This window comes from Nansenia antarctica, assembly GCF_963989245.1.
Source record: "Nansenia antarctica genome assembly, chromosome: 18".
Lineage (NCBI taxonomy): Eukaryota > Metazoa > Chordata > Actinopteri > Argentiniformes > Microstomatidae > Nansenia > Nansenia antarctica.
Window position 1 is genome coordinate 12253646 of NC_137691.1, and position 22562 is coordinate 12276207.

The 22562-nt window shown below is 46.1% G+C and overlaps 1 protein-coding gene across 1 annotated transcript in view; it reads left to right on the forward strand.

Annotated features, from left to right (window-relative positions):
* rad18 (RAD18 E3 ubiquitin protein ligase) overlaps positions 1-22562 on the forward strand; it is a 47207-nt gene that overhangs the window by 14057 nt on the left and 10588 nt on the right. Inside the window, exons 7-11 of the mRNA XM_080547916.1 lie at positions 679-884; positions 2565-2635; positions 2811-2871; positions 9805-9945; positions 12112-12265. Coding sequence (XP_080404042.1) covers positions 679-884; positions 2565-2635; positions 2811-2871; positions 9805-9945; positions 12112-12265 — 633 coding nt within the window. The remainder of the gene's footprint in view (positions 1-678; positions 885-2564; positions 2636-2810; positions 2872-9804; positions 9946-12111; positions 12266-22562) is intronic.

A 22562-nucleotide genomic window follows, 5' to 3' on the forward strand; every position in this document is an offset into this window, starting at 1 on the left:
AGAGCCTCGTATATATTTCTCATATAGCTGCCAAAAAACTGCCTGACTCCAAATATATGTCTCCTAGGCTGACAAGTGGTCGTGGAGCGACTCCTCACCCCTGATATCATTTCTTTATTGAACAGACAAGGGCCCCTCATTATCAGGCCTCAGGTGGATAATGGACATATCTATTATTACTCTCATGTGTCTTACACTTCCTTTGTGGTATCCTTTGATGAAAGCATTGGGGGCAGAAAAGCTTGACTGAGTACGTCCAGTACAGTCACATGACTGAGTACGTCCAGGACAGTCACATGACTGAGTACGTCCAGGACAGTCACAGCAGTTCCGTCATTGAACGGTGCAGTAACTACAAATGTCTGGCCCCCGCTGGGCAATAACCGTCACGTCTAACTCACTGACAGTTTGGGCACTTATTTTTTTAGATTATTACAAAGTATGTTACAAATAAAATGTATTGTTAATTATTAGTATTCTGTCTTTACCACCCAGTATCCTTATATTTTCACATAAATCACATCAGGATAAGCTAGTATAAAGCTATTTTGCTAGTTTTTCTGTGTAGGAGGCAGGCTAATTTACAAGACGGCCAACTAGTGGTCTTTGTGTGTAAATAGCAGCTTTCCAGTTGTAATGACTGGTCGTTTGACCCCCTCTTATGCTTCTCCCCCCCAGCTCGTTATACGGGCCTGCAGGTGGGCCTGGGAGGAGGAGGCCGATGGGTAAGCTGGTCTACCCCCTGCTCACCTTGCTGGAGCTGAAGAGGAAGATGAGGGCCTGCGACCTCTCCACCAGGGGCACCAGAGAGCAGATGACCCGGAGGCACAAGGAGTTTGTGCACATTTACAACGCCCAGTGCGACTCCCTCCACCCCAAGTCAGGTACGAGGCTTAGCATCAGGGGTCAGGGGTCACCGTATGATGATGGGGGTAGTGGTGGTCTAGTGGATAGTGAGTTGGACTTGTGATCGGAAGGTTGTGAGTTCAAATCCCGCCTGAAGCCACACCACTACTAGTGTGCCCTTGGGTAAGGCACTTAGCCCTCAGTTACTCCAGGGGGAATGTCCCTGTAATTCGTAATTGTAAGTCGCTTTGGATAAAAGCGTCTGCTAAATGGCAAAATTATTTATTTAAATTATTTAATTCAATTAAAATTAAAATTATTATGATGGTGGGGGGGGTGGCTGGAGGTGTGTGTGTGTGTGTGTCGGGGGGGGGGGGGGGGTTACTGGAGGTGTGTGTGTGGGGGGGGGGGGACATGACAACGGTAGAACGTTTTCAAACTGTGTTTTCCACAGTGATGGAAAAATGCCTAAAGAATAGTCTTAAGTGTGATTTCTCTTTGACCACCCCCCGAATTCCGAAAACACCTCTCTGTTTCCTCCATCACGACACAGAGAGGTCAGAAATGTTTGTGGCCGTTACTAACGTCAAACCATCCTTCCTCGATGATTGCGATCGATTTAAAGAAAGTTTAAAAAGTACACGCACGTTTTTGTTTCACACAGAAACACAGTGCTTTAGACTGACATGAGAGATTTACTCGGGAGCGAGAGAGATCGCTAGGAACATTGATAAAACAGCTGTTTCTGTGTCCCGTGAAAGCCGTGAAATCACACCTGCTTAATACCCAGTGGAAAGGATGTGGGTGTTACGCAAGGACTGTTAATGTCCCTGGTAACAATTGCGATTCTGACGTGTTATTTTCACACTGTCCAGGCTTTGTGTGTATGTGTGTGTAGGGGTGTGTGTAGGTGTGCGTTATGTTAATTTACTGTGTGTGTGGTGTGTGGGGCATTGCACACTGACAGCCATGTCACAGCCCTGCCAAGTCCATTCAGAGTTACTCTTCTCCCCATGCTGACCCATTCACCAGCTCATCGACCTCCACAGAACGCTCACAGGGGGTGGGAGGTGTTAATGAGGCCCCTGGTTGAGCTGAGCACCTCCTTGATTTGAAGGTTAACCGTTCTGCTCTTTTTTTTTGGTAATTTCAAAGATTGAAGTGAAATGAGTTGTTTTCCCTCTGCTGAAGCTGGCCTAGCCACAGTGATGTCATGCCTTGGTTGTCTGTATTATTTGAAAAATCAAGTGCTGTGTTGGACGAGCAGCTATGTCAGTGAGTGACCGTTCTTACCTGCCTTAAATAACTATCTATCTACTGTTTAGTCAATTATTGGATGTGAGATCTCTTTGAACTCTGCAAGGCCTCCAGTTTGGCAGCACCTTGCTGAGACTATTCCACTTGAAGGACACTCGAGACCACTTGTGTATATTTATGTGTGTGTTTGGAAGTGTGTGTATACAGTATTTATGTGTGTGTTTGGAAGGCAGGAATCAGGAATGCAGGAATCTTCAAACTGGGTTTTTGAAAATGTTGAAATGCATCATCAGTTTCCTGTTTTCAGTTAATGCGCCCCTCTGGAGGGTTTCATTTCCTTAGCAGTGGTCTCAGGGGCAAAGAGCGTTTCTCTGTGGTGAAACAGCACAGTTCATCTAAACAAGCTATGTCTGTGATCAAGCGAGGGTCACCAAGGTCTCTTTTTCATCCTCGGTCAACAGGCGAAGACATCGCTAAAGAAGTGGAGGCCAGCGAGAAGACACGGGATCAACTGCAGGGGGGAAACAAACGTGTATGTAGTCCAAACGAGACCTCTCCGACTGGCCTTTGAAACAGGAGCAACAGGATGCTTGTATATTTTGGTTGCCTGTTTTAATAAAAAGGAGCTGCCACTTGTAAACAAACCTTTGTGCGGTTGTTGGCTTGATCCTTTTCTTCTGTTTATTTTTTTTGCGCTTGTTTTGCAGGAAATGGTCTTCTCCAAGGATCAATCTGCAGATGACATCGACAAAGTGCATTCAAATTACAGTAAGTCGTGTTCACAGGACTCGCATCATTGATTTGTTGTCCGCGGGGGGTTGTTAGCTTTTTCCTCAAAGAGGATGACATTTTTTGTTATCATAGTGCTATGTTGTGTGTTTGGCTGTCTACATTGGCTGTTTTTGATCTTGATCAAGTTCACTATGAATTCGTCCTCTGTGGAGCGAAAGCTGTTTATGATAATTGAATTAATGGGTGCTCATGAATCAGTGTGGATGTTTCCTCAGTAATGGACTTGTCTTCCATCTTCATTATGCTCAGTACATGCTCTCACTCAGAGTGTGTGTACTGTAGTTCGCACATGTCATTTTTGAAAGGGAATTTAATGTAATTGGATGTGTGTTCAACTGTAAATCTACAGTCATGACCTTTTATTTGCTTTCCACTCATACCTTTGTTCAGTTCCTTCTGAAAATAACCCCAGCCTTCATTGCACCGGTGACAAGGCTGAAATCTTGACCTTTTGCGTCCTGCAGTATACAGACTCTGTGACATGGCAAGATGCTTTATTTAATTTTTTCCTGTTCCACCGGAGTAGTGCACTCACTGTAGTTGTGGAATGTCGGTGTTTCCGAGGCTGTAGGAGGCCTTTTACAAAGACATCACCCACCGAGTGCCTTGGAGTGAATCAGGCCGCCTCAGGATTTTTGAACAGCGTGGCGCTGGATTGCATTATCAAAACCCCACTCGTTTATCTGTCAAAATGTGTGAGAAATAACGTTTGAATTCACTGAGGAACAACATAACGCTTTCGTCTTTTTTTAGTAATGATAGTTGTTGGCGGTCAATGATAGAGTATCTATCATTACTAAATATATACGTAGTTGCATTTGTCTTGAAATGTTGGCAGGCGAGTTCACAGAGCGGGGAGAGAGCCCTGCTACGGGAGTGCAACAGGTATCACTATTGTATTGAGCCCACCTGATCTACTGTAGAGAACAGAGGTTCTGCTGATCGCTCGTGCGGAATGCAGGCCTGGAGACAAGTTAACAATGCGTGAGCTTATAAGGTTCTATCTCCGTTTAGGGTAGTTCAGAGATATTGAGCGTCAAAGTTTTTACATTCCATTATGTTTTGTGAGATGGAACCTTTGTATTTTATTAATTGCTAACTAAAAAAGTTCAACATTTTAAAAATAACACCACACAGGCATTAATAAACACCTAATGGATCAGATTATGTAAAAAAAACTCAATTTTGACCCAAAATTGAGATAGAACCTTATAATTCTAACGTCACGAATGGTCACGCGAGAACTTTAAATAAGACGTATCAAAACAGGAGCAGGAGAGTAGAACGACCCCTCGAGGAGGAAAACCAACCCCTTTTGTTTCAGCCAAACAATGTTTTCTCTGATTGGGTTGATGTTCATAGAGAACACGAGCGGAACACGGTGCAGACGCGAAACAATCTGAAACACGTTGAGGTTTCACATAATCGAGACCCACACAGCTGCCTTCCAACACAGAAATGCCAGGAAAGACTATAAGCCCCCCCACGGTGCTCGTGTTACTCTACTCCGGCGTTAACCCAGTGAGTGGCTGTTCAGGAGGAGGACAGGAACACTTGTGAAAGTGATGAAGTCCTTCAGGGACTCTCCTTAGCAGCGGGCATTACACACGCTGCCAGAAGCAGGGAAACGTTCAGCTGTACCCCGGGGGCAATTGATGTGTCTCTGAGGGGAAAGAAACGCTTCGGTCATTAGCGATATGACCTCAGATGGCCCCTACCCAGGGGCATAGATCATATATGCAGAGGAATTTGGGCCGGATCGTTTTGCTTTTGCCTTTCGGGGGCCTGGGGGGCGGGAGAGGTTGCATGAAAAAGCAGCAGGAGCAGTAGGAGCTGTTTTGTTGACGAAGTAGAGGAAGAAGGGGATGCTTGGTGGAAATATCTCAGCAATGCTAACTTTGTGAAAAGGGAGGGATATTGAGTTATTGATGTGGCTCACGCTGGGGGGGGGTTCTATAAATAGCTGGTGCGCTTGATTAATCAAAGGATGACTCACTTCTCAGGCTGTGTGATCAGCGAATGGCCAGACATGAGGGGGAGGTGAGAGAGGGACACACACTGAACACACACACGCACACACACGCACACACACACACACACACACACACACACACACACACTGAAGTGCTGGCTCTGTGCAGCAGGTGGAAGCAGCCTTCCAGATGCATCAGTGTGAGAAGCCCTCTTAACGAGTGAGTTTCTCAAGCGCCTAGCGCCTAGCCTGTTATTGTTGTATAATTGAATAGCAGAGGGGTGCGGCCATTACCTCCAAAACAAGCAATGCCAGACAAATAGGGATGTAACGATACACTCAACTCACGATTCGATGCGATTCACGATACCGGGTTCACGATACAATCTTCTCACGATTTCTTTTAACAAAATGAGATACAGACAAATTATGACAGAACAATATTATTTTATTAATTTCTCAGACAAAAACTACAAGATACTGTATTTTCTTAAAGAATCCCTTTTTATTTCTAAAGGAAGGGTATAGGCCTAACTGCAAAACACAAACTATGCCATGAATGCATATTTCCTTTTCTTAACGAAAAGAAAAAAATAATTTTAAAACAAATCTCGAACATCAAATGAATAAATTATGAATATTACAAATAAACACACTAAGGCTTTGCCTTTGTTTCTAGCTTGAAATGGATTCTACATTCTCAGACAGAAGCTGAGATCTCTAGACATTCTGACAGCATGTTACATGCGATCTCATTACCGTACTGATGGACTATCTAAACAATTCCAACGGTTCCTGAAGGCAGAGAAGCTGCGCTTTCTACCTGTATAGGGTTATTACGGTAATTCAAAGCTCATAGGGTCGCACGGCGCTGTGGAGACCTGAGGACATTTCAAGACAGAAGCAGCGTTACGAGCGGCCATATTGTCAGAAACAAATCCCTCCAAACAAACTGTTAAAGCAGATTTACAGTATATATATATAGTATATGGCAGTCTCACGCGCCTGTCTCGTTCGAATTCATGTCTACTACGTTCCAGTTCTGCATCCAGTTGAATGCGTGGTTCAAGTAGCTCGTGCAAACCCGGGATTGCCATTGACATGTGTGAAAAGGCACAACACGGTAATCGTAGGGCATTTAGCTCATGTGTGAACGGCGAAAATCACTGGCGGTCCCGGGTTGGGATTCCATGTAATTTACAGGGAACTATGTGTGAAAAGGGCTTATAGCTCAAGTATATCTACCCTAACCATCCACCAGAATATCTACCCTAACCATCCACCATCTACCCTAACCATCGACCAGAATAACCATCGACCAGAATATCTACCCTTACCATCCACCATCACAGCATCTGTGTTGCATATCTAATTCATATGCATAACACATTGTATGTGAGCCCTGGCAAGGCCCGCTATCGACGGTAGGGGATGTTTAGTAACTGAACATGGTCTCAGATGTCTCTGTATTCAATGACAGCCCTTTAACTACATGTGTTACTGTGTTGCCATGCTGTGGTGATGGTGGTGCAAATGCTAGTTAAAAAGCAGCTGCGAATACCCTCTTGTCTAATGGTAAGCGAGACAGAAACATTGCGAATTCTAAAGGCAGTTTTGATTTTTGCTGCTGCTGGGGAGTTAACAGTTTAATGCTGCATTCAGTCGGAGAGTAAAAAAGACAAATTGCTTTTCGCTGTTCGCTCAGAACGTCTTTTTCCAGATGCTGTGATTTTCCTCTGTGATTTAAATCCGTCATCTATTTTGGAATTGCCAGCAATTAACCTATACCTCTCTCGCCTACCTCCGTGCATGCATGCCCATAATTCCGTCTTAATGACTATTTGCCTTCCATCAAGTACTCCTGCCATTAAGGACATCTGTGTGATGTCATCCATGACAACGGCCCATCTGAGTTGGAACAAAGCCTGAGACAATAAGGCTAGAGTAGGGGATGATGATCTCTCTGTCTCTCTTTCTCTGTCTCTGTCTCTCTCTCTCTGTGTCTGACTCTCTCTGTCTCTCTCTCTCTGTCTCTCTCTCTCTGTCTCTCTCTCTCTTTCTCTCTCTGTCTCTTTCTCTCTGTCTCTCTCTCTCTCTCTCTCTCTCTGTCTGTTTCTCTCTCTTTCTCTGCATGTAGCTGATCGCGTGTTTAGATGTGAGTTGTGACATTTTAACAGTCCCGGTCGGTGATATTTGCGTACGTCATATGCTGAGTGGTCCCCGACTACGGTAGTCCCTAGCAACAAAGTGACTCATCGACGGTGCCTATTTCCAGCATGGCGTCTTCCTGAAGACAGAGCTGCCAGGCAATGCCGCGGAAACGGCCCCCTGTTCCTTTGATGTCGAGAAACTTTCACCCTGCTTCGAGTTACAGTCTCAAACAACGCTGTGCGTCTTCCATACTGACAGGACCTCATAGGAAGTCTTTTGACATCAGGCATCAAGCTCATTTAGATGTAAATTGCCGGTCTGATAATGATCAATATTTTCACTCGCACCTATGACTTTTTCATTACAGCTAGGACTCCGTATAGAGATATGGACACAGTAACAGCTCCCCTATGGTGGTTGCTCTGGGGCTTCACGTGAAACTGATTATCCCCAATGAACTGTGGTAGCAGAGCCTCGCACGCATTAGCATACTGAACATTCTGTAGATATACTGTACGATGTCCTTGTCAAAGAAACAAAAGAAGTAATGGAATTAATTTAATTGAATTAATTAGGCTTTCACATGATTTGCAGAACTAATTGTAATGATATGTCTTATCTTGATATTGAACCTAGCTTATAGCCATGACCATGACCCAACCAATGGACCATGGATTGTGGCTATTCATTTTGGCTCATAGAGTGCTACTCAATCTGGGTGATGTAGTACTTCGTTGTAGTCCACTGGGGGAAAAAGGCTGAAGTCAAGGAGTCCATCTGCTTGTATAAACATCTCCCTCCCCTTCCCACAGATGAGGGGGAAAGAAAATCTCTTTAAGAAAGTTTTTTTCGGCACACAGCAACACTTCCAATAACACACTCCATCAGTGACCTTCCTTGAAGAAATGCAATGCAGACGAGAATAGTGTTCCAAGGTTGTTGAGGCCTGTCATTTCCTAGTCAAAACAGTCCTAAAAAAAGCCAGATTCAGACACAGATCTTGTTGTCCTGTAAAAATAAAAAATGAGTCAGAGCCTCTGTTTTGAATATTTTTGCATCTCAAACTCGACGCCAGCCCCTCCTTTTTGTCTCTTGTCAATTCTTGAAGCGAGGAAGCCACGGGTAAATATATTTGTGTTCTTGCAGCGAAATATCTCAGGTTTACCTTTTACCTTTCCCCCCCCTTTTTTTTCTTAGTTTACATGTGGAAATGGTATTGCCGAGTCAGGGTTCAGAGCTGGGGAACAAAGAGGCGTGAAATGCTAGGCTAACGCGGACCCCCGCAGGCACACCTCAAACTCAACTTACTCTGAACACAGGACCAGCAGGAATGTTTCGTGCCGCAAGGCCGGCCTATACCACCTTCTAGGAAAATAACTCGTAGCATCTGCCTTTTTCAGTGCTATTGGAAGATGAGTATCTACTCCACGTTCTCCCCCGTTAGGAAGTCCCCCCCCCCCCACCACCATGACTCTTACCACCCATACCACTAGAAAAACAAGTCTTTATCTCCCGACTTGTCTTGTGTTTGTGCCGATTTTATTATCTGATTGTAGATGTGATTCATTAAACAGATTGTAGGTATTGGAGTACATGATCTGAGAGAGGATAACGACGGCACAGGATCTTGTTGTCGGAGAGGTCACCAGAGGTGAGCGGAGGTTAGCTTTGGCCGAGAGTACACGATGTACCACGGAACAGAGGCTTTAAGCAGGCGTTACGGAGAGAAGGAATCTCATGATGAAATCGTTGCCCAGCAGCAGAGGCTGTTGTAATGCAATTGAGGCCGGTCATGTTTGCGGTCTGGTCTGCTTTAAGCCTAAATTGTATTGACAGGACACGTATGGTATTAGGATTTGAATTTACAAAAGAACAAAAACACTGTTGACCTTAACTGATCTCAGTTAAACCGGGAGGTGGTTTGAGCTAAAAAATATGAAAAATAAGTAAATAATGATTGCGTGTGCTTTTTGTTTTTTCTCTCAGATCCATTGTTTAGTTGTTACAGTCTTGTTGTAGGCTAATCGTAATTCCATACTCTTGGTTTTACAGTGTGTTACGACATCCTCCAGGGCTTGCCTCAGCTCTTTTTCTTAATCTTAATAAAAATGTTGATGTTTTTGTGTTTTTTCCTTTCTGTGGAAGTGAAACCCATCTGTGTTTGGCCCAGGCTTCGGTCCATGTTATGGTGCCCTTACGCTAACTTGATATACAAGCGTTGTCCGCATAAACCGATTAGTGTGGTTTCCATTATGGGTCTCACTCATTTGTTTTGATTGTATTTTTTCATTTTTTTCTTCTTCTTCGTCTGTTACGTCAGTAACTCGGTGGTTGAATTTAATCATAAAGTTGTTATCGTTTATGGTTCTCCCCTAAGATAATGACACAAGCCCTTTTATGGTACTCTTTCGCTCAAGTCATAATATGATGTTAGTACACCCCCAAAGTGTCTCTGTCTCTCGCTATTCAAAACAAACCTCAAAACCTCCCATAATTGGTCAATTTGGTCTCAAACGAGTTCTCAACTATGCACATTGCTTCTCTCCCATAGCCTCTAGTGGTGATTAAAGCCCTTGAACTGTGGACAGGTTTCTCTGTGCGGTTTGGATATGTGGTTGTGACCGTAACGTTCTTCTTCAAGTGTGAAAGTGGGGATTATAACAGCGTGCTGCCCTCCTCTCTGTCTGTCTGTCTTGTCTGTCTGTCTGTCTTGTCTGCACGTGTACAGCACGTTCTCTGCATGTCTTGTCCTGGCGTTTCAACCCAATGTCTCGTCTGCCTCACAGGGAAGCAGCACAGCAGTGAATTTTCCCGCCTTATCGCCCAAGTCAGGGGTCGCCTGGAGCCCGCCGGGAGGGCCCAGATCAAACAGGAAGTCGCCGAGGGAGGAGGAGGAGGAGAGGCGGCTCAGGGAGAGCAATCTGCAGGTACTGGACCACCGCTAGCCCTGTTAGCATCCTGAGAGGAATCAAACATGGCAGGCAGCTCCCTTAACCACGGGACACCGCCTGAACCCTCTTCAGCAGTCCTCCACAGTCAATAACCAATTTGCGAAGGAGAGATGTGGTTTGAGTTCCCGTGTGACCCCCCCCCCCCCGGACCCACCCCCCCCCCCCTTGCCTGTATCCCAGATCAGGAGGATTTGTTTTCTCAGCGTTTCATCGTCCTCCTCCCCTCCTCTGGCTCGCCAAATCCCACCCTTCCACTCTGATTGCTTCCCCGGGTGGTCACGCTCGAATTGAGGGTAGTGATAACCGTGTGTGTGTGTGTGTGTGTGTGTGTGTGTGTGTGTGTGTGTGCGTGTGCGTGTGCGCGAGTGTGCGCGAGGGCGGGGGGGGGGGGGGGGGGCATCACACGGGGGCAAAAGGCTGTTTGCTGAAATTGATTTCTTATCCTTTGCATCTGCTTCATGTTGTGTGAGGCAGCTTATTTTCACCCCTCGTCTCCCCTGCCACCAGCGCTCGCGTATGAGCTCAGATACAACGACGTATTCCATTATTGCATTGTCTTAGTGCAAAGATGTGGGTGTTAGTCTGCGAGCTATAGAAGACCGTTAACTGTTCTTCGTAGGTGCTTCAGAGCAATATCCAGAGTGTGATGCCATTTCGAGAGACTTTGACAAGTATGACAAGTATGACATAATTCACATAGGTACATGTGCTGGACAGGACGGATCCAGATGAAAGATGTGGGTGTTAGTCGGCAAGCTACAGAATACCATTAACGTGTTCTTCATAGCCTCGGTTCACCGGCTAGAAAGATGCAGTGGAGTGTTAAGTGCTTAGTAGTATTCTGATAGATGCTTTGGGGGCAATATCCAGAGTGTGATGCCGCTTCGAGAGACTTTGACACGTATGACAGTTAATCACACGGGCGGTTCAGGTACACGGAGGGCTGACACAGGCTGCAGGACAGGACAGGTCCGGATGAAAGACCTTCACACGGGGGGTCAAGGGCGCTTCCTAAGCAAGTTAACACTAGAACAGCCGTGCCTTTTTTTTTTTTTACCTAATATAAGAGCCGCCTCGGGGGTCAAATGACCGTTATCTTTTCAATGGAAAGCTGCTATTTACACAGAACGACCACTAGTTGGCTGACTTTAAATTAAAATTGCCTCATACACAGAAAAAAAATGCAAAAGAGCTTTATACTAGCTTATCCTGATGTGATTTAGAAAATGTAAGGATACTGGGTGGTAGAACGCACATATCTAGGAAAAGTCATGAAAGGAGGGTCCTGAAATTTGATCGAGTGCAAAGATATAATAAAAAAAAATACTCACAGGGTCAAATTACCCCAAATTACCCCAAATTACCCACGGCTGTTCTAGTGTTAGGCCCGATTCCAATTCCCTTTTCTACCCCTGCGGCTCGTTTTGGAGTGCCACTCGCTTTGGAGCTTAGGCCTCCGAACAGAGCCACAAGCCGTAGTGGTTGAAATCTTTCCCGATGAAATGGGACAACCCTTCAAGACCCTGATACGTCATCAGTAGTGTCATAGAAAAGCATTGACGCTCGCGATTCATTCACAACTTAAGTTTTACGCTATCAATCGATCAAACAAGTCGTTTTGTATTTCTATGGGAAGGCTGTGCTTGACGCTTCCATTGGACTGGGACGCCTGGGCGCTCATACTTCCGCGTTTGTAAGCATAGGCACAGCATGTCATCAGACATGTCAATATGCACGACTGTCATACACAAATCAGCCTGTAACGTTAGACACAGCACATCGATATAATATTTTTTTTTGTTATGCTTGTTATAAAGAAAAGGTCTATAATGCATTGAAATTACATTAAACTCGCCTAGAGCGAAATCAGATTTCTGTAGATGATTCACATTCACAGTATGGCTCCGAATCGAGCATGGTACCCGAAAATCTCCAAACGGAGCCGTGGATAGCCCTCCCCCTTCCCCCTAGCCCTCGATGAAAAATTAATTGGGACACCCCTACCTTAAACGTGAATGCGCAAAACGAAGCCGTAGGGTCAAAACAGAGCCGTAGGGGTGAATTGGGATCTGCCCTTAATGTACACCTTTTTGATTGATGTCCACCAGTTGCCTGACACGATACTTCTGTCCTTTTTTTCAGCGCCAGGTGAAGATGCAGGGCAGCAGGACCCAGGTGGTTCAGCGTCCCGTGTGTTATCGACAGCAGTCGAGGGGGCGTCCGAGGAGCAGGCTCCGGCGTTGAGGGACGTCTCGCGGTCACCCAGCCCCTGCGTCAGCGTGGTGTCCATCAGCAGGTGAGCATGTGTTCCTTGACTTTTCCTACTAACCTTTTATTTTAAGGCATAGTTCACCCAAATTAGAAAAATCACATAATTTTGTGTCCTTTACGAAAAGGAGTCTATGCACACGGACAAGCACAGACTTCACTCTACGTGGTTTTGTCACGTGTTGGTTTGTGGTGCCATCACTGATCGGCCACTTGACGATAGCATTTTGGGTGAACTGTCCCTTTAACGGTTATGACGTCACGTGAAAACAGGAGAGCCGCTGGATAGTGTTGGACTTCGTGAATCCACTCGAACCCGCAAAATAGGACGACTCTGGGGGCCGCTTAGGTGGCGTAGCGGGTTAAGCGTTGACCATGTACCCGCAGGGTCCCCGGTTCGATTCCCGGCCGGGGATATATCCTGCATGTCATCCCTCCCCTCTCTCTCACCCATCCTTCCTGTCTAAATCTTCACTGTAACTGTCAATAAAAATGAAAAATATGAATGGGACTGCCCCACTCAGAAAAAATAACTTTAAAATAGGACGACTCTGAGGGAGTATCGAGCTGTGCGTTCACACCACAGGGGCCCTGGAGAGACGGGTCTATTGGCATTCATACTCCCACCGCCAGCCGCTCAGCCCAGGGTAGTCGAGAATTGACGTGGACTTCATAATGACGCCACGAGGCACTAAAGCTCAGCGTGTGGATAATCAATGGGACCAACGTATCAACAGGCAGGGGGACGGATAGAGCGTCATCTTTGGTTTAGAAAAGAAGAAAAAAAACTGGTTCTTTGCAGGGTTTTTTTTCAAAGCAAGCGCTCTGAGATAAAAGATCTTTAACACAGTACGTATGACTGTAGCAGTCACTGTGGACGCGTTTTTGGTGGCAAGCCTTCATCGGCCCAGCTTTTTGCATTGACACAGAGGTTGATATACGGTGTGTTTGTGGTGTAATGGTGTGGGGGAATGTTTTCTTGGCACACTTAGGGCCTGTTAATACCAATCAATCATCGTGTCATGAACATGACAATGAGTTTTAGTGTTCTTCAGTGGGGTTCCCGGGATCTGAAGAAAGTGCACATTGCGTGATGCAATCATGTCATCACGGACCAGAATCTCAAAGGAATGTTTCCAACATCTTGTGGAATCAACGCCACGAAGAATTGAGGCTGTTTTGAAAGCTAAGCGAGGCCATACCCAATACTAGTAGAGTGTTCCTAATAAAGTATTCAGTGAGAGTGTATTCATCCAAGGCAGTTGGCAGCAGGCCATGGTATATTATGTTAATGGTGCTCATATGTTTGTTTTCTGCAATACGTCCAACGTTTACAAAACTGTAATGAATCAGATTTTGCCTTGTTTAGAGTGTCAACAGGCATGTGCGTATTACCTGGGGCCTTATCAGATAATCATTGTGAGTTGTCCACCTTCTCATAACAATGCAGACACCCCTGTTGTGAGGTGCAGTGTACCATTGGCCTCCTATTCATATCTGAGGCCTCCATGCTCTGTGTAAATATGCTCTCCTATCGCCCCTGCAGTTCTGCCTGTGTTTAACTGGAAGTGCGTGGGTGTGAGAGAGAGAGAGAGAGAGAGAGAGAGAGAGAGAGACACACACACACACACGAACCAAGCTATCTGATTTAATTACGGTCCCATCCCTACTGCGTGCGTCACCCCCGATAACGGACCCGAGCGTCTGCCTCCAGGTAGGAGCTGTGCTGCCTGGGACCGGGGCACCTGATGAGGCCCCTTTAGCGCGCCACTTAAACCCGTATTGACAGGCCTCTCGGCAGGGCTATCATCAGATCAGCATGGGGTCAGACCACCCACCCACTCCCCCCCCAGGGCGTGACGTGCCAGCTAGCTAGTCAGTCAGTCAGAGAGATGCGGGTGGGTGGGTGGTTGGGGGGGGGGGGAGAAACTCTATGCTCCAGCAGCAAGCTCTAATAGCCAGACACCCCTCAAGGTGCCTCCTCCTCGCTCGGAGTGCTAGGAGGAGGAGGAGGAGGGTAAGAGCTACCAAGGGGGTCCCTCGGCTCTGTTTACCCACACACATTTAAGGCACGTCAATGTGCCTGAGAGGCTGAGAGTGTCCCAGGAGGACTCCCCCCCGGGGCGATGTGGAGTAACTGTCGACACCAGAGCTGTGCACACCGGAGAGTACCGGCTCCCTCCTCCTGTCCTCACAAAGGGGTTTGATTCTGCCTTCACAGTGAGGGGCAGGGCCTTCTGGGAGAAACACCACCACTACCCACACACACAGGCTTTTGATTCTGAAAAGCATTTCTCACCCGCTGAATGTCTTTTCACACCAGGTGGTGTAATGGTGCAATCTTTTCTAGTGTACTCCTCCCATTCATACGTTAATGCTGAGTGTGTGTGCTAGATTGAACCATTCAGACTGCCACTCTATATGCCACCTGTCATTGAGGCTCTGCAGGGGGTGGGCGGGGGGGGTCACATCCCTGCTTGTGTCTAAAAGTCAGTCGAGGAGATGAAGGTTTGCTGCATCTCTTCTGTCCCGTACCATTAACCAGCTGTCAGCAGCCCTAAACCCCGACAGCACTGCACCATTAGTCACAAAAATGCTGTGTGTGTAGTCAGGTGTAGGAGTCAATCGTTTTTTTCCGCGAATCCACAATCTGCACCTTTCATGAGCTGCACAGAACCTGTTTTTTTTGGCAGAGGAGCTACTAAGCCTATGTCCTAAACCACCGGACGCAAGATGACCAAAAAAACGGGGTTTAAAGATAAATGGCAAACACAATTGCGTTGCAATTTAGCTAGTCTACTACCGGCTAACTATGAATCCCACGCCTGGGCTGGCATGAAGATTACCAATACGTTAAGTCTAGCGGAGCCTGGTGGAGGTCAAAATCGAGGACAGGCTCGTCGTAATGCCCGGAACCAAACGAGGAACACTCATTCTGTCCTCCGCTGTTATTCCCAGTCGTCCAGTCGTACATTAGCTAAATTGCAACTACTTTTGTTTCACATTTGTCGTTACGGGAAAAACCTCCTTTTTTAAATTCACCTCATTCTGGGTGAGCGGGAAGGTGTTGTTAAAGTAGCACTCTCCGCAGGTGTCGGGTGATTATAGAAAGCGGCGGAGGGAACATTTAATACTCTCACTTCTAATCTGACGTAAGTGGAAGGACGGCGGCGGAAAAAGACGCACGCTGAGCACTAAAAGCAGAGGCTTGTTTTGGTTTTGATGTAATGTTTAATGTCGAGGCAAGACGCATTACCCCCAGCCTTTTCCTCATTATGGGATGGACGACGGAGAGGCTGCTCAGAGCAGCTGCTCAGGATAGATTGACCCAATGTGTTTGTCTGTCTGGTTCCTCCGGCCCTCCAGGCCACAACAGTGCTTCTTTTTCGCCTTTATTTGGGGGCGATTGATTTTATTATGAGTCGCCCTCCTGGGCATGCATTGAATTACCGCCCCCACTACCGGGACAGAGAATAACTCACTCCGAGAGAGTACTGATTACTGTAAGAGCAAAAAAGCAGCAGGCACATTAGTTCAGAACGCACCAGCAGGATGTGTGTCGTCATGAGGAAGCACGGATAGGTGTTCTGTCTCACTTGTGAAAAGGAAACCTATAAGGTGTCATTGTTTGCTCCGCCCCCCCCTCGCCACTGTATCTGTTGTTGCTCTTTCACAGCGTGTATTCTGTATCTTGCCGTTTCCCACATTCTTGCTCGTCGAGAAATCAAGAGAGGTGCGAGACTGCCTCTTGCAAACTCCTCTGCGACAGTCGCGTGACCTTCACGAACCTACACACACGCCTGGTCGTGTCGTTGTCGATGATGCATGGGTCTGCCTTAAAGGGGGAAGAAAGATTAAAGTGAGCCTGCAACCCGATGTTACATTTCTGAATTGATTTCAAGTGTGGTTTGGGGTTTGGTTAGGGTCAAGTTAGAGTTAATGGTTTGCAGTTGTATGACGCAGTAGCAGACATTTCTCCATTGGATATCAGCATTCAATGACACTGAATATGCATCTTATGGTGGTGATACTTGGTAGGCATGGCAAGTTATCTTCGCATTTTATGCATTGTTGGTCTCTGTAACAACACCGTAATTATTCCAGGGTAGTGTAATTACAGATTAATTAAAAGATCTGTTTGGGTTTTATAAAAGGAAAACAAAAACAGCAAAACAAGCAGAACCAAAGCATTCTTCACCGTTACACACAGGAACAATTAGAGGTTTAACAAAATGAAAACTGTTCTCAAGCAAATCCAAACTATTAGTCCGGACTTACATTATTATTATGGTATTATTCATAGTTTTTAGTCACGTGACTGGCACAGAGCCCTGGAGGGCAGAACATTGTGGAAACTCTGTAGAACTGCAGCAATGACCTGTCATTCAAGCAACGATTATTTAGATCACCTCTCAAAAGAAGAAAAACAAAGATATGTGAACAAACTACAAATTTTCGGCACTTGCGATCCATATACAGCACCCGCCGCAGTATTTCAATCATTAAAAACAACGAAGTCACTGCCAGAGCTTCAATTCGGTGATGTTTATATATCTTGTGGAGAATCCTTCCCTTTACACTGCCGCGAGGATGAAAGCTTACAAAAGTACAGACAGTTATCTGTTTTTTAGATCTGGATGGGTCAATAATGCTGCCGTTAGCTGGTTAGGGTTAGGGTTAGGTGGGCGTTCCTATAAGAATTTGACGTCACGTGAGAACTATGAATCGCCATAACTCTAAATAACCAAAAGTATGAGTGGGCTATACAGAGGTCAAAAAAATATTTATTAGGTCTCCGTTTTTTTGTATTCCATTTGACCTACAGTATCTCAACATGAGATGAGAACATTTTCAGCCAAGGGGAAAGGGCGGTCATCTTGGATTTGTGCCCTGCACACTTTTTTCTTGGACCTGAAGACGGATATTGTCATTTCATGTCGAGATAGGGCAAATGGAATTTAAAAAAAACTAAGACCTAAGCACAACTAAAAAAAAAACTATTTATAGCCTACTCCTACTAAATTATAATATGATTGGTAATGACATACAGTAGTACCCGAGACAGCTGACAGACGAGAATCTAGAGTTGCCAGGAGTTGTGGGAAGTCTTAGGCTATGTGTGTCAGGGGCACACTAAGGTGTAAGCTAAGACAAACTAAACCAACGCATCTCTGTCGCCTGCTGATATACTTTCCCAACAAGCAATCAAAGACCTGTATCAAATGGGGGAAGTCTTTTGGCGAACAATGCGTAACAACAGCAAGACATTATTATAATCAGTGTTGTCAGGCTCCTGTGGGTGGGAGGCCAGGACTGGGAGAGGCGGCCATTTTGGACCGTTCGCAATAGGAGACCAAACAGCGCTGTCATGGTATCAGCCACATGCAAAAAATGTTTTTATTATTATGAATATTTTTTTGTATTTTCAATAAACAAACAATGAACAGACATCCATCACAAGCCACATGCAAATATTAAGTGTTCAAGAGTTTCTGTTCCCAGACATCTACACCACGCCTACTGACTCCTCTAAATCTAAATCACTACTACGCAGCCAAAGCTGTGACTGGCGCACTGACACACGGCTGCTCCTCACCGCTCCTCTCTTTGCTCTCAGATTGAACCCTAAACTCTCTCCAGCGCCAGGGCTGGACCCCTCCTCTGTCAGACAGTAGCTAACACACCTGCTTCCTGCTGCAGAGCCCTTTCAGTGTCGGGGGTCTCCCACCTGGGCTACTGTCATGCTAACCCTACACACTGATTTTTTGGGGGGTGGGGATCAGTTGTTCTCACAGGAAATGTGCAAAGATGAGACACCAAGTCCATGTCCAGGGTGAAGGCCTATTTGAAATATGTGACACAGTCTTTATCATTTGGTCCGCATGTCGGCAATCAATCAAAATGTTCGGACATTTCTTTGGAAACACGGAACTACTGCAACGAAATGGATTGGGTGAGTAATCCCCACTGCTACTTAGTTAACTATAACACTACTTTACATTGTTAGCAGGCTCACAGAACAAGCTGTGTTAGTTGACTAGCGACGTGTCGTTGATTTTCAACAACACGGAAATGTATTCACATTTTTTTAAAGAAGAGTCAGATCATTACATCAGATCCCGACATGAGGACCAAAGCATTAGAATGTGTCACATATCAACAGACAGGAAAGCTTAACTTCATTAACAGTAAAACGTCTCGTTAATTAATGTAATGTTTAAATTAATGTAATGGTTGCGGAGTTGCTGTGTATTTTTGGGGGCAGTTTTTAAGGAGCCTGTGTTAATCCGTGCCCTGAAACGAGTTTTCTAATCTTTAGATTCCCTAAAAGGTGTTTGTGTTTTCCTTGGAAAGCCCCCCCCCCCCCCCCCACACTTTTGTCTAGAGGTTTATATTATGAACCACGTTCCCAGTGACACTGGGACCGGCTTCAAAGAGGTCTTAATCCCTGCCGGCTCAACCGAACCCGAGCCTCTGAAGGCCACAGACACTGATCTCACCTGATGTAAGAGGGATCAGGGGTCATATTTGATCATGGCCTTAAGACTCACACTGTTCCGCTGGCCTGCGTTCACCCCTCCTCAACCCCTCCCTCTTTTTTCTGCTGTTGGTTTGTGAGGAGGAGCCATCCCTCCTTCTAATCATCCCTCCTCCTAGTCATCCCTCCTTCTAATCATCCCTCCTTCTAATCATCCCTCCTCCTAGTCATCCCTCCTTCTAATCATCCGTCCTTCTACTCATCCCTCCTTCTACTCATCCCTCCTAGTCATCCCTCCTTCTAGTCATCCCTCCTTCTAGTCATCCCTCCTTCATCCCTCCTTCCAGTCATCCCTCCTTCTAATCATCCCTCCTTCTAGTCATCCCTCCTTCATCCCTCCTTCCAGTCATCCCTCCCTCTAGGTGTAAATGACCTACTTGATATGGTGAGCGCGGATGCGCCAAGTCAGGGGTTTAAATCCCAATGCGATCCACAGCGCTAAACACGTTTGATATTCGTCTCCTAAGGTTGCGGCTTGATTCTCTCATGTTTATTCTTATCATGGTCTGCCAAGTCGACTGAAGCGGTCTCCTTTGCCTCGAAAAAAATCCCCCAAACACTTGTTTGCATGCACACTATGATCAGATATCACATTCTCCCTTACCCATCCCTTATTAAGTCATGTTGCCGGAGGTCATTCAATTCGAAAGGCTTTTTTCGTTTTCTTTTTTCGTCTCAATACATCACTTCAATATGTTTTGCACGGTATCTCTTTCCCCTCCCTAAACACAGGCCCCCCCCCCCCACGCGCGTAACTCATTTGCGGTTTTGTTTCACCATGTCGAACACGGGGGCGTTTTTTTTCAATCTTGGTTGAGGTTATTTTGGTTGAGTGGTGAGAAACAGCCCCCCGAAAGATCTTATTTCACCAGAGGTTGCACTGAGTTTGACCCAGTACTGACTGAGAGAGGGCCTAAACAGTACTGGTATGTTCTGTATGCTCTCCCGGGACCTGGTGAGGCGGCGGCAGGGCCTGTTCAGAACAGTTAGTCATTTCATCTCTCCTGTCGTTCCGTCTCTTTGAGGGGGGCTCGTACGTATAGAGGGGGGCCGTACGTTCAGTATTCACACCCCTCAGAGATAAACAACTCTGTGTCTGAGTCGAGGGAACAGCATCTGTCTTGTCTGTATGCACTGCTGGCCTGGCTTTGACAACTTAACAACTTTAATAAGTCTCCTCTAGTCCCCCCACCCTAATTCATCCTAGGACACGTGTAGCAGCACAAAGGCAGACATCTGTGAAAGTAGCCATGGCGTTTCTAAAACTATTTAGCTCTGTATTTCCTTTAGACATTTCTATTTACAACCCGTCGACCCCCCGAGCCAATCGTCAATCTTGCGAAGAAAAATAAACGTCCCCCCGTCCCCTATCCCCCCCATCCCCGTCCCAAGGTCAGTCTGCAGGCAGATGGTTTATTTAAGTGTCCTCCTCGACTCTGTAATGTAATATCTGATCAGCAGACGCGAGGCCCTCCAATAAAGCTAAAAAGCCCCCCTGGCCTTGCGTGGAGAGTGGCCCGCCGTCAATTGGCGATAATTTATCTGGAGGGTAAACGAATGCCAACTTCCCCATTGATCGTTAGAGTGCAAATTGCCTAGTTTGCGTTATGTCAAATCAGATTGATGTTTGATTGCTCTGTGTCTATTATTGACTAACTAGTATGTATGACTACTATCTGAGGTCAGATGAGGCCCTTGCAGTATGCACGAGAGCCATATAATGGACTCGAGAGACAGCCTCTCCGAAAAGTGATGTCCCACATTGTCACTGTGTTCGTTTTGAGGACGGCCTATGAATTTGTTAATACAGCACGTCGCATGCGATTATCGATGCGTCCCTGGCCCTTGCTGTGTTGATGTTTGGGGATGTTGTCATCCATATCACCCCCTCCGGTAAATGTTTGGGAGCCTTAAAGGAATATTTTAGATTCTCGACCCTTACAGTCAGATGGGTCCTTACCCTGAAAGTAGTCCATGGGCGAGGAGAAGCTGTAATCCATGCTTCATTTGAATAGCTACTATCAACGTACGTCAGCTGACTTTAGATGGTAAATGGACTGACTTATATAGCTCCTTATTCCAAAGCCCTTTACAATGGCCTCTCATTCACCCATTCACCCACACATTCACACACCAATGGCGGCAAGCTACCATGCAAGGTTCTGGCCCGCTCATTGGGAGCAATTTGGGGGTTCAGTGTCTTGCCCAAAGACACCTTGACATGTGGCCAGCCGGGGGTTTGAACCACCGATCTGCCAACCTTGCGATCGTTAGACGCCGGCTCTACCTCCTGAACCACAGCCGCCACACTTCCGCCACCGCTAAGATCAACGGGGGCAGAGCAGGAGACAAAGTGACAGTCACTAGCCAGTAGACTAGAAGAAGATTTGGCCTCAAATGTCGAACTTTGTCTAATGCTCCTATTCGCACCTATTATTGTTACGTTAGCGCTGGCTACAGTTGGCTGAAGTCAGTAGTGGATATTTAAAACGCATCTGAACCACGGATTACAGTTCCTCCTGGAACCATCCGACTTTAAGTTGAAAGAAGAGAACTATCTCTAAGTCTTGAGTCTGTCTTGGTGATCCCCCGTTCCCCCCCCCAAAAACGACTCTCATTCATCTTCCCTGTGTCATATAGCCCATAAAGTACTGGAGAAACTTTAGAGTCCAGTTTAGAGTCCAGAGGGTGTAGCTCATGCTGTAATTAGACTCTGGGGGGCCTTATCCCCATGTCCACTCCTCTCTCTCTCTCTCTCTCTCTCTCTCTCTCTCTCTCTCTCTCTCTCTCTCTCTCTCTCTCTCTCTCTCTCTCTCTCTCTCTCTCTCTCTCTCTCTCTCTCTCTCTCTCTCTCTCTCTCTCTCTCTCTCTCTCTCTCCCTCTGCACAGAACAAGTTGAGGATGGGTGGGTGATGTATTATGAGAGCGGTAGTATAGAACGCATCGGAGCCACAACATGTATCGGAGTCCGCAGTCCAGACGACGTGATTTACTGCCCCCGGCTCTCGACTTACTCATGCCTGACAACCACCAGGGCTCTTGTTCCAGCGGGCAGGGACCAGCACCACGGGGGGCAGATTTCCACTCTATCCGCCCCCCCCCCCCCCCCCCCATCCCTCTCTTTCTCCATCCTACTCTCTTGCTGTCCAAAAAAGGAGGTGAAAACCACCCAGGGTGAAAACTACTTTGGAGCTTTATAACGGAGTCTTTTTCATTTTCTTTCGATTTTGTTTTTCTCTCTTTTTTTTCTCTCTCCCTTCTCCTTTTTTTCGGGAAATTCCAAGAACCGGGCTTCTTGATGAAATCTGAAGTGGCCGTGTTGGACAAGTGGAAGTGAAGTTACCCTCAGGTCGTAGGCAGCGCTAGAAAGGAAGGGTGGATTAGTGAATGATGCTGTTGTTGTTTTAGTATATGTGTGTTTTACTTCCGTCACTTCTCATCAGTAGGCAATTTAATTGAATTTAAAAAAAAATCGATTCTCTTGAAAAGGGCATCGCAAACTATTCCAAATACAAGTTGTTCATTTTATTTTTTATTGGGTGCACCTTTTTGTTGGTGTTGTATGAATTAATGAATGAATGTATGAATGAATGTATGAATCCTGATGCAGCCAGCCCTGTGAAGCCTGCTTTGCATTAATTCCTGCAGATTTCATCCTCTCCCTCTCTCTCTCTCTCTCTCTCTCTCTCTCTCTCTCTCTCTCTCTCTCTCTCTCTCTCTCTCTCTCTCTCTCTCTCTCTCTCTCTCTCTCTCTCTCTCTCGCCATTAAGGACATCTGTGTGATGTC